Source organism: Malurus melanocephalus, unplaced genomic scaffold, assembly GCF_030028575.1.
Source record: "Malurus melanocephalus ecotype Western Australia unplaced genomic scaffold, MMel_1.1 scaffold_130, whole genome shotgun sequence".
NCBI lineage: Eukaryota > Metazoa > Chordata > Aves > Passeriformes > Maluridae > Malurus > Malurus melanocephalus.
Window position 1 is genome coordinate 384928 of NW_026623362.1, and position 16728 is coordinate 401655.

At 44.3% G+C, this 16728-nt stretch overlaps 1 protein-coding gene across 1 annotated transcript; it reads left to right on the forward strand.

Moving 5' to 3' along the window:
• The first annotated feature begins 5254 nt into the window (after positions 1-5254).
• ASB4 (ankyrin repeat and SOCS box containing 4) lies at positions 5255-14797 on the forward strand. The gene is made up of 5 exons (XM_057370697.1): positions 5255-5644; positions 9084-9383; positions 11578-12068; positions 13696-13809; positions 14408-14797. Exons 1-5 carry the CDS (start codon positions 5431-5433, stop codon positions 14594-14596), a joined length of 1308 nt encoding a protein of 435 aa, XP_057226680.1. The 5' UTR covers positions 5255-5430; the 3' UTR covers positions 14597-14797.
• The last annotated feature ends 1931 nt before the right edge of the window (positions 14798-16728 follow it).

Consider the following 16728-nt stretch of genomic DNA (forward strand, 5'->3'; position numbering starts at 1 on the left):
ATAGCAACTATCTCACAGACACTATCTTAGCTCTACATAGATCTCATTTTGACAGGCAAGGCAAAAATTGTTGGGAAGAGCCTGATGAGAATCCCTCAACTTCAGCCGGCTGCTGCCACAGCTCAGCCCCAGCAGGGAACCTCGCCAAGCAGCAGAAGCCAAGCATCAGAGCAGGTAGGGAAGATGCAGCTGCCTGCAAGACACTTCCATGGGCAATGAATTATTTTTGCTCTGAAGGAATACTTGTCCTTAAAGAGCTGCTTTCCATGGGCTTCATTGAAAGCATAGTCCATGCCTCACTGAGGCAGGAGGAAAGAAGTGGTAAAGATTCACATTCACACTTAACTTTGGTTGCAAAGTCCTCTGACATCAAACTGCAAATAATATGAAGAGAATTTTCCACTAAGAATAGATAGGCAAGATTTGTCTTCCCCACGTCTTGAAAATACTGTCCACCTGATTTTAAACTCTGCCTGTGTACAGGCTTCATGTTTACAACAATAATGCCCTTTGAATCTAAAGCAACCTTCAAGCATTCTATCTTGGTATCTATGGTATTTCTTTAAGTGGTTTTGTGGAACAAGTGCATTTTGTGCATACTTTTTATTGGACTGTAATCTAATAATGATCTTAGTAGCAGTTATTGAAAGACTTTTCCTCATTTTAAAATATTCTAAATTTAAGAGCTAACACTCCATTATCAATAGATAATCCAGCCCYGAGCTTCTGAACATGCTAATAAATACACTGATAGCAGGAACTGGAACAGTGCGCAGCAAAAAAGGAAATGGATCCCTGGGGCTGAAGATGGAAATAGCAGGCATAAAAGCTAAAGCAAAACCTGTGGAAGGRTGGGAATGAAGTCTTCAGACATGAAGCTCCATGACAACAAAACTCTGGATTGTTGCCATCAACTTTGGATTTTGTAACGTGTGTGCCTTAAGGCTTAAGCATGGCACTTGCTCCATATTTCTAAATTTTTCTTGCTTTAATGAAAACAAACCTACAGGACCCCAACTCTCCTAGACACATAGGTTCCCAGTTCCTAGGAATTTTGCTTCAATGGCTTAGGAAGTTTATATCTAAATGCATTTGAGTATCTGAGACTGTTTCCATCCCTTGCAAATGAGAAAGAAAGTGAAATAATATAACAAAAAAACAAGAAGAGGATTCCAAAGTAATGATACTAAGAAGGTTTCAGCCACARGGATGAATTTACAGAGAGGATTTTTCTCAAAAGATTATTTACAGCTGAGCACCTGGAGAAGATAGTTTGCACCTGGCAGAGCTCAAGAGCTTTTTTCCTAATAAGAAATAAAGCAAGATGCATGGAGATGATTTATGTAATCTTCACACTCAGAGTCAGCATCCTGGAAAAAGAAAATCAGATAAAATATAACTATAAAGCTAAAGCTAGCAGAAAGATGTGCAGCAGTAAAAAAAATCAATATTAATATTAGAAAAAAAAAAAAAGTGCCAAATGAATAAGTAAGAGAGCTGTGCTTAATCTGGCTTGAGAACTAAGAACTGTCAAAAAACAAGGGATATACTTGGCAACACAAAGGATATACAAGGTAACATTGCCCACGGAGTGGGCAGCAGCGGCAGACTTGGACTGATGCTGCAGACGCTGCAAGAGCCACGGCAGAGAGAGGGGGTTGTGATCACYACTGCACCAGTGCTTCTGCAAGCCTGTGCTGCTCTGAAGAGATCAAAGGGTGGGATTAACTCAAGGATCTGTTTTGTGCTTCGGGCCCAGAGATCTGACGTTCAGTACATTTCCCTCCTTAGTATGTATACTATAGAGCAGAAGGGGCTGCTGCACAGGGAGGTGTGCTCCTGCYGCTGAAGTGACCGTGTCAGATGGCCACCAACCTCCCTGGCCAGGTGTGCTGGGACACTGATGCACGGCAGGCCCCTCTGGAGCTGGGAGAGGAGAACATTTGTGATCACACCTGCCTGGGTGACCCTGCACCCACTGCTGCTCCTTGCACCCCATGGCGCTGCCACTGCAACAGGGCTGTTGCCAGCCTGGCACTGCCAGGATGTTCAGTGTCGCAACCTGGAGCAGCCCACGGCTCTGCTTGCATCACCACCGTTCTTTGGGAGCATTTCTCCTTTTCCTGGCTTCCTGCCTGCCCCAGTATAGAGCTCAGGAGCTGGTTTTCACCTCCAAGCTCCAGTCARGCTGCTCCCAGCACTGCTGTGAGTTACGTGCCTGCCAATGCATTAGTGCTATATGTCAGCAAGTGCCAGCAGAGGGGCCCTGGCCCCTCAGGAATCACGCTCTGCACAGTCTGCCAGGACATCTTTCCTCACTCTCTGATTGAGCCTGTCTCCGTGTTCCTATGAGCAGACCCAGCTCTGATTTTCATACACACTCCTGTGTCACCCATCATCCTTCTCATAACACAACCCCGACGGTCTCCTGCTCTCACCTCCAGGCAGCTTTCCCCTGCTCAGCTCGGCTGCTTGGTGCCCAACCTAATAAAGGACATGACCCACTGAAAGCAGTGGAAATACTTCCCTTCAATGGACTTCAGAATAAGCCTGTGAAAATGCTGATGAAGAGGGTCCCTGCAAACTGACTGAAGCCAGRGACAAGGGTGCCATCACCTGAAGTGGGAAGCAGAGTGCACCTCAAGAGCTTGTCTGCTCTTCTTCTGTTTGCTGMGTGACCTTCACACCTTCTGACCTTCTGTAACCCCTTTGGAGGGGTGGATCCATCCTGTCCCCCTGAGGTGCAGGTGTTTGTGTGCCTGTGGCTCGTCCTGTGTTGTGTGGAGAGAAAGAAGGGTTGGGGGCAGGAGTTGAGTCCTTGGCAAAAATGCGCCTTTGTGTTAACTCTGTAATTCAATTGATCCTATACGTGGAAACCATGGCTTTTAGTGGGCATAGTGTATGAATTCACAGTGCCCGTGAAAGTGGCCTCAAGTCTAACTTGTAAATATTGTAAATACTACAGCCGTTATTTATATTAACCACGGGATGAGCTATTGTTCCACAGTAAATTGTTCAGAGTATTTGGCTGMCCTGGGGATTGGATGACATCAGTGTTGACTTTCAAAATCAAACTGCCACCTTGTGGTACGGGGAGGGAGAAGTCTGCAGGAAATCGTACAGACAACAAAAATGCAGATGTATAGTAAAAACTGGTCCCTTTGGTCACCCCCTGACTTACTGTATTTATGTATTCTTAAATATGTTYTTACTTCAGGCAAATTAATAAAAATACTTGCGTTGTGCTTTAAAAAGACTATCTAACTTTTTGTGATTGTTTGTCAATTTAAAACATAAAACCACGTGTTTTCTTGTGCGTAATTGTACTGAAACCATGCATATGAGTAGATGTTTTTCAAGATTAGACCCAAATACTGTTTATAGGAAATCACTAACTACAAAGGCTATATAGGTATCTATATAGGTATCTATATAGGTATCTATATAGGTATCTATAATTATTTCCTTTCTCTCATTTAAACTTAATAATGTTAAGAAAAATTTCCATGAGAATCAGAGCAGGGCCACACAAATTGCTGAAGGTGAGCAGGCTGTAATGCATTATCTGGTCTGAGGTGCTGTTCCTWCCTGTGTGTGCTTTTGGACCATGACAGATGTAAGGCAATTTTAATCAGCTTTCTCTTTCACTGTGGGCCAAGCCAGCACAAATGACTTCACCTTGCTTGTCAGCCAAGAGCAATGGATCAGCAGATAGATGTGAGTAATCTGTTACAGCATCGTGCTTGTGCATGCCAACCTTTGAGCTGCAGAGAGGCACAGAGATGTCACAGCACCATCCTTTTGGTCAGATTGAATGTCCTCGTGCCATTTCATACCATTTATGAAAGAGGATAGATAAAAAGCTGCTCCACTACAAATCGAAAGTGTAGCTGAGGTGAACAATTGATTGCAACCACATATCAGTGCTTTGTGCTTCCACGACTTTCCAGGAAAACAGTGGTTTAAAAATAAAGTCACAGGTAGCAAGAAGCCTGTAAGATCTGGAGTTCACATCTTGTTCCTCTCCTCATACCAGACAAACATCAACACTGAAGACAAACATCAAAGCCTGAAGTCATCCACTAAGGAAAGTAACAAAGTAACAGGGTTCTGCAGAAAGGAATGTTAAAGGTGTGAAGAACTTAATGCTGGCTCTGCTCCTAAGCCTCGAAAGACACAGATGAGCTGCCTGGGACCTATAGCGCCAGGGCAAGCCATTTTCCTTCTCAGAATGTCTATTACAATAGACCTCRGGGAATTAGGTTTTATAAAGTATTTTTCATTCAAAAGTACAAAGAGGAACTGCTGTGCTGTACCACCTTTGTTGAGCACCGGTTGTGAGAGAGAGCAGGGGAGCAATCCCATGGGTGGGGGTSCTGCAGGTTCTCATCGGGCTGCCTGAGGAACTTGGCTTCTGCAAACCCTTCAGGCAGAGAAACTGCTCTGACTTCCATTGTCACTTGGCTCATCAGCTCACCTGGCAGCCAAACCCACAGGAAGGAGAAACATGAAGATGTCTTTGTAATGGCTGTGGTGGTGTCTGCTTTGCTTTAAATCACAGGTAAACAGTTTCCTAGCTATGGTCTCATCCAGCAGCCCAAGGCTGGCTGCTGTCAGTACAGGAATGGGGCTGGCAAGGGCAGCAGGAAAAGGCAGGGCATTGTTCAGTGGGTGATGGGCTTGTGAGAGACAAGTTGTGAATTTTAGATAAAGGCTGAGCAGGGGAAGCAGAAGCCTGTGGACCCACGCAGCCTCCTGTGCTTGCACCTGAGTTACTTCACACACAAACCCCCTGCAGTGTACAAGATCCCCCACCCCATRACGTGGCTGTACAGCTCTGCAGCCCCCTCATCCCAGCATTTCTCCTTCCAAAGAGCACTGCTTGCTGCCCCTGAACCCAGCACCAACAAGCTGTCCTGGAGAAGAGTTACCTCCCACATGAAGAGTGCCTTGGAGATRTTTCAGAWTTTTTTTTTTCTTTTCTGTATTGCMCTAGTTAAAAGGTATCTGCAGACAGAGCATCACATCCCATTGCAGCCAATAAATCAGCCATGGCAATTCTGAAAGAAGTGTGGGTGCTCCTCTGGATGAGAAACAACACCCAGGACTAGTGTCTTTTATTGTAAGGGTATGGACAGTAGCAGAAGGTAATAAGGTGGTTAATGAAGCTTAATGCGTATAAAACCCATGGAGATAACTCTTATTTTGTTTTAATTGCTAGTGTGTCTGTCCTCACTTTCATCAAAGGAGTGTGGTGATATCTCAGAGTGGCATTTCGATGCCCGAAATGCTCGTCATATAAATAGAACAAGCAGATCAGCATGACTGAGTGATAAAATTACCTTCTGGTCTTCAGAAACTTCAGCATGCAACCGTGCTTTARGCACCTCAGTGTGCCCCTCTTCACAGCACAAACAGATACCTCGGGAAATGGATTTGGAGGAGACGTACAAAGAGGGAGAGAATACAGAGAGGAAAATTACTCGAGCTGAAGCTGCAAAGTTGGTGAAAAAAGCTTTTCTCGAAGCYCTGAAGTCCAATGACTTTGAAACCCTGGAAGAGTTCTTGAGCCAAAAGAAAATAGATGTGGACACAGTGTTTGAAGTYGAAGATGAAAACCTGATTCTGGCATCCTACAAACAAGGTAAATGTGGCAGCACTCACCAGACAGGAAGTAGAGGGGTTTGATTTTCAAGGAGCTGTGGCCTTTTATCCCTTGTGAAGCTGCAGCATAAGCCAGTCCATCGCAGCACCGTCTCAGAAGGCTCATATGGCCAGGGCCACGGTACCAGGGGAGCTTATCAGCTGTAGGGGCTTGGTGAAGGGCAGAGCCCAGCCTGAGCCTCTGTGTGCAGCTGCTGGGGAGTCCAGAGAGAGGAGCCCTTTGCCATTTCCTCCCTGAGAAATGGGATGCAAAGCCCAGAACAGAGAGGAGCCCTTTGCCATTTCCTCCCWGAGAAMTGGGGTGYGAAGCCCAGAGCAGACCCATGCAGRATAAATATGGTATATCTATTTCTTGCATGAACCCATTCCCATACACAGACTCTTTAGAAGCATAAAATATTTCCCTGTGTTCCATTTTCAATTTACAGTAGCGGTAAAGTGGATTCTCCCTAGCTCAGGGGAGCTAAGGAAATCCTGCGGACCTTGGATGTTGCTGGATGGGAGAAGATTTATTTTTCCAAAAGACAGAGAGTGCTAGTTGATCAAAACAGAAAAGTAATTTGGAGAAACACAATCAGAAAAAACAACACAACAAGGAAAGACATCTGTTTTAGAGTGTAGAAAACCCAAACCAGTTTCCAGCAAAACAYTGAAAGAGTTTCCAAAACCTTACAACTTAAAGCAATAAACCAAGTTTGCTCTTTGCTAAAATCAACATACTTCATGACCTACTTGCTAACAGACTCTGTGTGTATTTAGAAAGCAGTAATGATCAGTCTCTGCCAGATGTTAATCATATGTGCAGATAAACACCTCCAGCAGCAGCACAGCAAATGCACTTTCTCTTCTGTGGCATAAAGAASGGACAATATCTCACCTCTTCTCTCTTGCTGTGTTTACTCCCTATTTAATGATTGGTTCCYGCTCTTTTGATTTCTTTGGGGTGAGGATGATCAGTCATGATGCATTTCCCTTAGGGACAGTGCATGAACTAAGCCACACAGTGCTGAATTTATCTTAAAACACATCTTCTTCTGTTCTTGGCAGGCTAAGATGCAATCTGGTTGTGATTTGGGACTACAGGATTAGTGCATAGATTTTTAATCATAGATCATTTGATTGCAAACATTAAGTAGTCTTTTTTGAAAAATTCTCTTTGTTTTCCAAAAAATAGAGAGAGAGGTAAACACACCCTTGTGGCCTAAAYCACAGAATTGTGTTCACTTTGTCTGAAAGGCAGGAGACACTTTTAYCAACTCCTGTGTAAATTTTACTTTTGTTCTGAATGCTAGATAACTGTGAAATGAAAAGGGGATTTCCTCAAGAATGAAGAAGGGAGAAAAAATCACCACCCAACCATTCAGATAGTCTGAGTTTTGCCATAGCCCTTAGGGATGAAGTGGAAAAGAGACGTCATGGGTGACACAGTGACTTTTCTTCCTCTCTTCCAAAGAGGCTGAGAGCTCTCAAAGTCACTGATCTTGCTTGCACCATGGCTTTGTTGTGTTACTAACCAAAGAAACAGGTGAGATGAATGCAGTCCATATTTTCTTCCTGCTYGGTGTCTGTCTCTGCCCCTCTGAGCTCAGAGATGTCTGCAGGTTTGGGCAGAGGATATGGGAGGWTCTCCATGGGGATGTCTGAGCACAACTCACCTGCAAGCAGCCCAGGCAGAAGAAATTAATGGAGAACTCAGGCAGTAAAATTGTGGCTATCAGAAGTCATAACTTGGCTTTTAAGGATCACTTTTCTGCTGCTAATGCATTATTTATGGCTTGCATCTGGCCATAAATGTGAGACCCAGCTCTGTGTGGGATGAGCCAGCAGTGGTCCACAGGTCACAGACAACAAGGGGGAATATCACACATGTGTTGGATAGGGAGGGGATTTCAGAAGTTTGCTCTGCTCTGTGCAGAGACTTTGGCATACAGTCCACCTTCTCTGTGCCTGGTTTGAGGGTGTACGATGAGAAGGTTGCCCTAACAGGGTTGCCAGTGTAACCTGCACAGTCAGCAGGGTGAGTGTCCTCAGAGGAGTCTGTCACCCTGCTCGGGCACTGCGGGGCCTCAGGGCTGCTGCCTTTGCCATTTACAGGGTGGGTTCCTTGAGGACTGGGTTTGGCAGTGCTCAAAATGTGGTCCTAGAGTAGATGACATGGTCTGCAGTTTCTTGCCCCTATCTAAAAATATACTTGYAATTTATCTAGGAGGGAAGAAAAACTTTAATCCCTTTCTCCCTGACACCACACTGTATTTCCTTCCTTCTTGCACCTCAGGAACACTATAAAAACAGTATATATATATTATATTAAGGCTAAAAAACTGTATAGAGACTAGAAAAGGAAGATTTTAATTAAATTGACCTCATTATTTGTATTTAGTATTTTTTTCTGTGTCTTTTACACAGTAACAGATTTCAACCAGGCAGTTGTCCAAGGAGAAATAGATAAATCAAACCCAGTGAATTTTATAGGCCCATTCTAGCCAAGGTGCACCTGCTGTATCTAAAAAAAAAAAACCAACAACAAAAAAAACTTTAATTTCTCTTGCCCTTCTGCATATTATGATGGCGTTTTACTTTTCCTAAACAGCTGATTATAGTAATCACTTCTGAGGCTCTATCTGTGCAGTCATTAAGCATGTAGTCCTATTTTGGGAACAAGTATTTAAGTGTTATTTGGTCTTACACTTGTTTTTAAGTAAAAAGAAAAAAAAAGGAAGAAAAAAAAAAAGAAGGTGACATTTTCTGAGAAAATACAAACATTTTGGAGGCAAATTTCATGCTGAAGTGTCACTGGTTCTTTTGGCTTTTCAGCCTAATTTACATCAGCATCCCATCTCCTCACCCCGTGCTCCTCAGGGCAGGAGGTTCTGACACAGCTGCAGTCACAATACCAGGGATCATCTTGTGCAGTGCATTGCTGGAGGTTTGAATCCTGCTCCTGACATGCAAGATCCTGCCATCTCCCACACAGAAAGAGCAGGATGAGCTGTCTGTTGAGTCACTGTCCTGAGTAAATGCTGCCTCCTTATTCCAGTGACACTTTTGTTCAGCTATTGGCAGGCTGAAGATCCCACCTCCCCCATATTTTTTAGCTGGTGGCATTTCAAACATTCTAAGCATATATTTTTTAAAAAAATTAATCTACACAAGTCACAAAAAAGTTTAATAGCTTCTGTCAGAGTATGTTTACATGGAAATTATCTCTCCAAAAGGCAGGCTATTCAGCACACAKAGTAACAGTGCTTCATGAAAATGAAGTTACRCTCAAGAGAACTTTGTGTGCACTAYGTTGGTGAAATTACAGTAAATTACATTAAAGCTCCAACCCTTTCCTTCCCCYTCAATTATTCTCAGCAGGTGGAYAGTCCAAAGAAAAGTCTTTGCCAAGACTGGTAACACATTCTCATTTTGTGCAGGGTACTGGCTGCCTAGCTACAAATTAAAAATATCCTGGGCAACTGGACTTCATCTGGCTGTCATGTATGGCCATCTGGAGAGCCTTTCRGTGCTCCTCAATCACAAAGCTACCATCAACTGCCGGCCCAATGGAAAAGCTGCCATCCACATCGCCTGTGAAATGGCCAATGTTGAGTGTCTCAAGATCCTTTGCAACCACGGAGCTAAGCTGAACTGCTTTTCAATGAGCGGGCAGGCGCCCTTGCACTTCTGTACRACACGAACCTCCATGCCTTGTGCCCAGCAGCTGCTTAGGAGAGGTAAGGTGTAGCTCTGGAGCATCTCTTGCGGCATGGACAATGATGTGGGACATGGTCTGGGCTTCCCCTCAGGAGGCAATTTTGAAAAGTATGTGCATATTTACCCCTTCAATCCACAGCTGACTCATGTCTTCATCTCAGACTCCTTGTCCTAATCTCTCTGATCAGAAGAAGCTTCTCCCATTCTGTTYCCTCACCCCATATATTTTTCCCTTTCCTTGGCCACTGGTCCTTRCTCCAAGAACATTTCCCATTTCAGTGTCTGCAGCCCACTGACCAACCAGTCCATCWGCAGCAGAGCTCCTCTGAATCAGGGAGTTTCTATTTCTCTTGGGGTTTTTTTCCATCTTATTCATCGAGGTTTACTATTGAGCTATTTTCACATGACAKGGCACCCCTCATCTTCTTGCTCAAATTTCCTGGACCTGAGTAAAATCCTTCCAACCACAGATTTTTTTGAGATCTGGCCTTGAAAAACTGGATACAGATTTTCATACCATCTTTTCATTTGTCATGAGTGYAGCCAAACTCACACATCTACGCAGGGCTTGGAGAAAAAGAAAAAAAAGAGTTTATTCTATAAGGTTTTTGCTTTCCCAAAGTAACGTACGCTATGCTGTTGGTCATCTGTAACAAATGAACCTATGAATAGATATAATTTTCCATACATTTATTTGTCACACACTATTTCCTCAACACAAGGGTACTGACACAGGACACAGTAAAAGAAACACATCTCAAGTGTTTAGTTATGGAGAGACTCCCCTAATTTATCACACTGTGTCCTGGCAATACAAATGCTTTTGGGTTGGTCTTGTTACATGTCACATGATCTTGTTACAAGGATTTTCCTCAGATGCAAAGCCAAAGTGCAAAGCCCATGCTTTGCGGGMAAGGCAATCTGCAGTCATTAAATAAATAACAACATTGTTTTTCTTCTTCTGGAAAGATACATATTATTTTTTTTTGGTAGAAAGGAAAAATAAATGCTGCCAGTTGTATCCTGCCCAAAGCAAACAGTCCTGACAGCAGGAGTTGAATTTGCTAGCACAAAAAAAAAGCTTAAAAGTCAAATGTACTCTTACAAAACGCAGCACAGGATGAATGCAAGTGAAAGGATGTATTCTGCAGGCTTTCTCCACCCACCCATCAACAACAGCATAATARCACTTTACAATCCACCCTTCCTCCCACAGCACTCGGTAAACTCCGATCYCCATATGAGCTAAATGCTGAGACTCCAAATGGAGTTGGAAAGGGCTGGAGCAATCCGTGTCAAGTGTGCACATTTACAGAGCAGCACCCCCAAGAGCTAGAGGCAGGCTGCCAGTCAATGTCCCAGCGCCAAAGTTTCCAGCAGCATGTCCCACCTGCCATCTCTGCCCAGTGGTGTCCCTTGGGATCCATCAATCCATGTCATTGCATTGAACCCCCTCTGGCTGGCGCGGCGCTGATCCCACCATTGGTTTCCGCCTCCAAACGTGGATTGCCCATGCTGTCTCAGGGACATCGAACACGGCTAACACTTAGCACGGCTCAGCAGCATTAGCACCGGGGTTTTGCAGCCCAGAGGCAGTTTGTGGCTCCCTTTCCTTCCCCGTATCCCTGCCCCTCTCTCCGGGGCCAGAGCCGGCAGATGGTGCTGTTGCCTCAGCAGAACGCGGCGCTCGGAGCCCTCCCCAACCCTTCGGAAACAGCAGCCGGACCCCAGCCGGGAACCCCGGCCATGGGCTCTTTAATGTCACMCACGGGTATCTGTCATAAAATGTCCTTTCATCCAGGCTCGCGTTAACGAGGTGCTGCAGGGAGTATTCTGAGGGTGTAGAGCAGAGCAGAGCTGTTCTCCAGAGTGGGAGTACCGCTCTCCTTCCTCCAGCAGCTCTCAATTTATAGGAAACAGCATTTTACACAGAAATGTGGTCTTGCATGCTGCTCTGAAATAGAATGTTCAGGTAAATTCTTCCAGCTTGGGGTCAGCGTATCGCATCTGAAGCTGGATCCAAAGCGTCTGAAGATTTTAAGGGTTTCACTGGAAACTTAAGTAATGCGGGACCCATGCTATTTGCATTTCCAAATGTGTGTTTCATACCGGTTGCCCATCCTGACCTTTTCCTTGGGAAGRCAGGCCCAAGCAGAGAGAAGGCCAGACAAGCGTTTCCTTGCTTTCATTTCCCCCATCATCTTTCTCTGGCAGGAGCAAACGTGAACATAAGAACGAACAACAAGGATGAGGAGACTCCTCTGCACGTCGCTGCACGTCTGGGTGTCCCAGAGCTGGTGGCCTTTTACGTGGAACAAGGAGCACACGTGGATGCTCTCAATGCCTACATGGAGACTCCCCTGGCCTGTGCAGCCTATTGGGCCCTCCACTACAAGGATCAGATGTACAGCCAGGATCAYCACCTCATCTGTCGGATGCTCCTCGACTACAAAGCTGAAGTGAACGCTCGTGATGAGGATTTCAAATCCCCGCTGCACAAAGCTGCCTGGAACTGYGATCATGTCCTGCTGCATATGCTGCTGGAGGCAGGAGCAGAAGCAAACATCATGGATGTCAATGGCTGTGCACCCCTACAGTACATCATAAAAGTGACATCTGTGCGGCCAGCTGCTCAGCCAGACATCTGCTACCAGCTGCTGCTGAATCATGGAGCAGCCAGGATATACCCTCTGCAGTTCCACAAGGTTAAGGATGTCTTTGWGCAGTAGGGATATGGAGAGAAGTGTGGTCTTGAACAGGAATGGGATGAGAGATCCAAAATTCATTATTTAGTGGTGTATGGGTTTGCTGGAGTCCTGTCAGTGTGGGCTCAGAATACATTCTTACACCTGTTGTAAGAGTGGCATTATTTTACTGAAGTGAAATTACAGCTGCCCATCCCAGAAACCAGACCCAGATACAATTTTTCTCTCAACTAACCTGAAATGCCAAACTCTAAATGGTGGTTGAAGTCTAATTTTTCAGAGCAGATTTACTTTCTCCTTTCAGAGAACCCACATCCCTTTGTTAGACCTGGCTTCATACAGGTTTAACTGAGTTAAATGAAATGCCTATTTCATGGTCTCCACCAAAGACTAAGGATGAGACCACTTGATTCAGTTTGTCACATCTCAAACCCATTCAAATCTATTCAAAATGAAATGCATCTCAATAAAGCTTTGGATTATTCCCAGGAAAGGTGAGAGTTAAGGGGAAAAATACTGGGCCTGGGCTCATAGCTGATGACCAAAAAAAAAAAAACCAACAAAAAAAACCCCAAAAATAATTGCAGGATCCCTTCTGAAAAAATTTTAACACCTACAAAGCCCAAGACACTGACAAAAGCACCTGAGAATCTTGTTATATCAGACAACTAAGTAAGCTTGCTGAAGTCAGGACTTACACTCTCTCATCCAGAGCTATAAACAACATTTTGCAGTTCCCCCACTGTGTATGTAAAGTTTTTACAAGCCAAGCAACCAGAAACCTTTGAATAAAATGCCAGAATTTTAGTTGTGCCCTCTTAAGCCCAGGATGATCATGCTCTGTCTGTAGCAAAGCAATGCTTACTCTCCTAAAATGCATTTGGGAGCAAGGTCTGGAGTCTCCTCTTCCTGCCTGAAGTGTGTCTCTCTTCCAAACCATCATTTGSCCATCTGTAAAAAATGTAGGACGATATTTATCCCTGGGGGGATAACATCTGGGGGGGTGTTCTGCAGCTTTGTTTGTGAAACCTGGTGACAATGTGGGACAAAAYTGAATGAATGCAATGTTATTCCCTGCATTTGAGTGACAACAGACTGGATTTTTCTCCTTTTGAGCTGAAGTTTCAGGGCAGAACAATTGTTTCAGGGGGCTTGTCTGGCTTGAAAGCCTTATTTCTGAGCTGTCTTTTCTCTTGGTCATATTTTAAATTTTTCAGTAACAGTGCATTTTTGATTCATATAATGGGATATTTTTCTGTTCCTGGGCTGCATGAGCTGAAGCAAGGACTACTGTGCATGGCTTTGCCTGGTGTTGAGTCACCAAACCCAGCTAAGAACAGACTATCTCTAGGTTTGGGTGATAGAGCCCACCCCATCCAGGCTGCTGTGGAGATCTAAGACAGACCTTCTGTATGGCATTAAACTGGGGGTGAGCCTGGGTTTCTTGCTGTGCTTGTACAGAGTAGTGTGGAGGAGCCTTGTGTCTTTTGCATCTCCAGCTTCATACTCTCCTATTTTGGCTGATGTTTGGCCATGTCTGTGTCAGTTTGCCTTTGCACAATGCCAAGCTCCCAGGCCAGCCCCAGCTTTCCGAGGCACTCACGGTCTCCATTCATCCTGCCCACAGGTGCTCCAAGCCTGTCATTCCCACCCCAGAGCTGTGGAGGTAGTTGTCAACTCCTATGAACACATCAAATCTACATCCAAGTGGAAAGCAGCCATACCTGAGGATGTCTTGGAGGTAGGTTCTCAATGAGGCATAACTGAGCAAAAGCCAGGCTTATTATTTGCATAACCCATATCCAACTATAGGAAAGAAACCACACTTTTGAAAGAGAAGAACATCTCAGAGGATGGGGACTTCAGTATGACCCATTTGACAAAAGCATATCACTCACTGAAAAAAGACTTATTTTTGAGATACTTTAATTGCAATGTTATCCTTTGGAGTACCCCTTGTGAGCAGTCAGTTGTTCCTGCACRCAACAAATAAAAAGATTGGCTGTGTTTGGTGTTTCTTCAGATCTGTCAATGTGTATATTTATATATTTTTTAAGTCRGCAAATATTTTTAAAGTGCAGTATTACACCAGTAGGACTGTGTATCGCTAAGTTCTGTTGCGTGGGTCAGATTTCTGTGAACAGGATGAGTTAGCTGCAAATGCAAGGGAGAATTTAAATGAAAAGTAAGAGATTAAAGAGGAAGAGACGTTGTCAAAAGGCAAAGTTTTGGGACAAATTACATGCTTTGACATAATTTATCCCTTTAATTCAAAAATCCTCGAAGTCCAAATATTCCAGTTACCCTAAAACACGTTTGTGTGTTTTTTTTTTTTCCAGCGGCACCAGGATTTCTATGACTCTTTGTTCACCGTGTGCAGCAATTCACCACGGTCACTGATGCACTTATGCCGATGTGCTATTCGGGCAATCCTGTTAGAAAGRTGCCACCGAGAAGTGCCCTTGCTCTCCATCCCTGTGTCCATGAAGAAGTACTTGCTGCTGGAACCAGAAGGAATCATCTACTGAGCCACAGGCAGTGCCTGTCCCTTCCCGGATCCACACGCCTGTGMGGGGTGCCAGAGATCCAGGCACGGTGCTGACACAGCCCTTGGCAAGTGTCCACTGCAAGCTGGGCTGGGATTTCCTGGCTCTCCTCGGAGCTGCTCCCTCTCCCTGCACYGAGAAATCACAGCTTGGAAGGCTGAGCTGGAAAAGCCCCTGCTCCAAACGCACAGGCTTTGTTCAGCCTGGCTTAAACAACACTGCTGCTTCCTTCAGTACTAATGCCATTGTCTGCTAGATAGCATTAGATTAAATCTGAACAACCTTTGATGTTGTTTCACTGCAATTTTCTCCAGCTGTCATTTTGGGAGTAAAAGAAAGGATACTGTCAAAAAAAAAGTAGGAGTCACAGAAATGCTTTCCCAGAAAGAAATAGCAAACTGCTTTGAATTGTGACCACAGACAGACCTTCAGTCTCTGTGTTTTCCTGGGTTCTGACTTTCAATTCAATGTTAGTTCACTCTTCACTACTTGTCTGTATTTATAAAGCTTTGTCATAATTATCCCTTTTAATGGTAAGAATTTTTTTTCTCGTTATCAACCACAGTACGTAAACAAGATAGRAACATGCAGCCCTGACATTTCTGTTGATATTCAGGCCTGGGTAGCTTTTAGCACGTGCTGTCTCTGTTTCCACTCTCACTGTGACCAATGATGAATTCATATTCCAGTGTCAAGAAAGGCAGGTAAGAAACACTTGCCYCTGAAACCTGCACAGTGGTACTTAWACCTATCCMTATATCTCTCAGAATGTTGTTGGATATGATCTGGGAAGCATATGACCCTTCTCTKCATTGACTATAAAACAAACCTAGCCTGCTAGCATGGACTGTACACCTCATTTTTGGCAGYGAAGTGCAGGTGAGAGGAATCCCACATTAAGCAAAAGGTGTTTTCAAGATGAAGGTGTGTGGCTGTGCTGTCACTGGCCTGCCAGTCCCCCTTAACTGCAGACCCTGTGCTTTTGGACCTGCCAGCACTGGYTTCCTTTATTTCTGACTGAGCTACTTTCTCCAGTCCAGGAGGATGTAATGCAGAGCGGGGCAGTTCACACAGCAAATATCTCACAGCAAACACCAGTGTGTGATCTGACCTACAGGTAAACACTTATTTTCTTCCCTTTTTTAGTTTGCTGCAACCCATCTGGGCTGTACCATTTTTTTCAGATCCTGACAATTCTGGGCTCTGTGAAGAGAGAGGTAAGCCATGGTAACCACTGGAAGCCAGTAACTCTGACTTCTTATTGCATCTCTGACTGTGAAGCTGTCAGTCCTTATCATTATTGTTACTCTTTGCAAGACAGCCCGCAGCACGCTACGCTCTTCCCAGACAAACAGGAGCAGCCAAGCTGTTCAAGTGTCTCTGTCTCTCACAAAGAGGCAACAACAGCATTTGAAGAAATGTGCAGATTATGTAGTGTTGCAAATCACTTCCCCTTCCTTTCATCTCTGTTTTCATTAACCAGAGCTTGTATGCTGTGTACAAGAATCCAATTCATGGGTCTGTTTATGTTTAGCCAGACAGCAATGAAGATTGCTATTTAGCAGTTTCCCATTTCAATAAGGAGTTTCAAAGTGAACACAGACCATGAGGAAATGCTTTATTATATGAATAAAGTTGTAATTTAGGGTTCTGTACTTCACTAAACCAATGAGAGATTTCCATACATCTGCAGAGGTGTCTCTATCAGAGATACTACAGTAATTTACTGGGGAGAGCAATCAGCATCTGGGACAGGTTTTCTATRGAAAAATTTGCTTGAGGCACCTCCACATCAATAGGATCCATTGGATTCTGCATTGCAGAAAAACAGTGAATTTGCACAGATGAAAAAGCATATGCTATGCTTTTCACCCACTGCTTTTCTAGGTGATGCAGCTATGTAGGTCAGGCACGAGGAAGAGGATTTGCCAACTGGTCGAGGCAAGAAACGTTTGCTGCTTTCTGAACAGTCTGACAAGAGGGCAAGCTGGGCAGTCCAGAAGAGACAGATAGAGATATCTGATTTTATTGGAAACACATCCCCACACTGACTGTTTCTGAAAGTGAAATTCTGCATCTGGAAAAGAGGGGTTTAAGGCAGAACAATAGCAGCA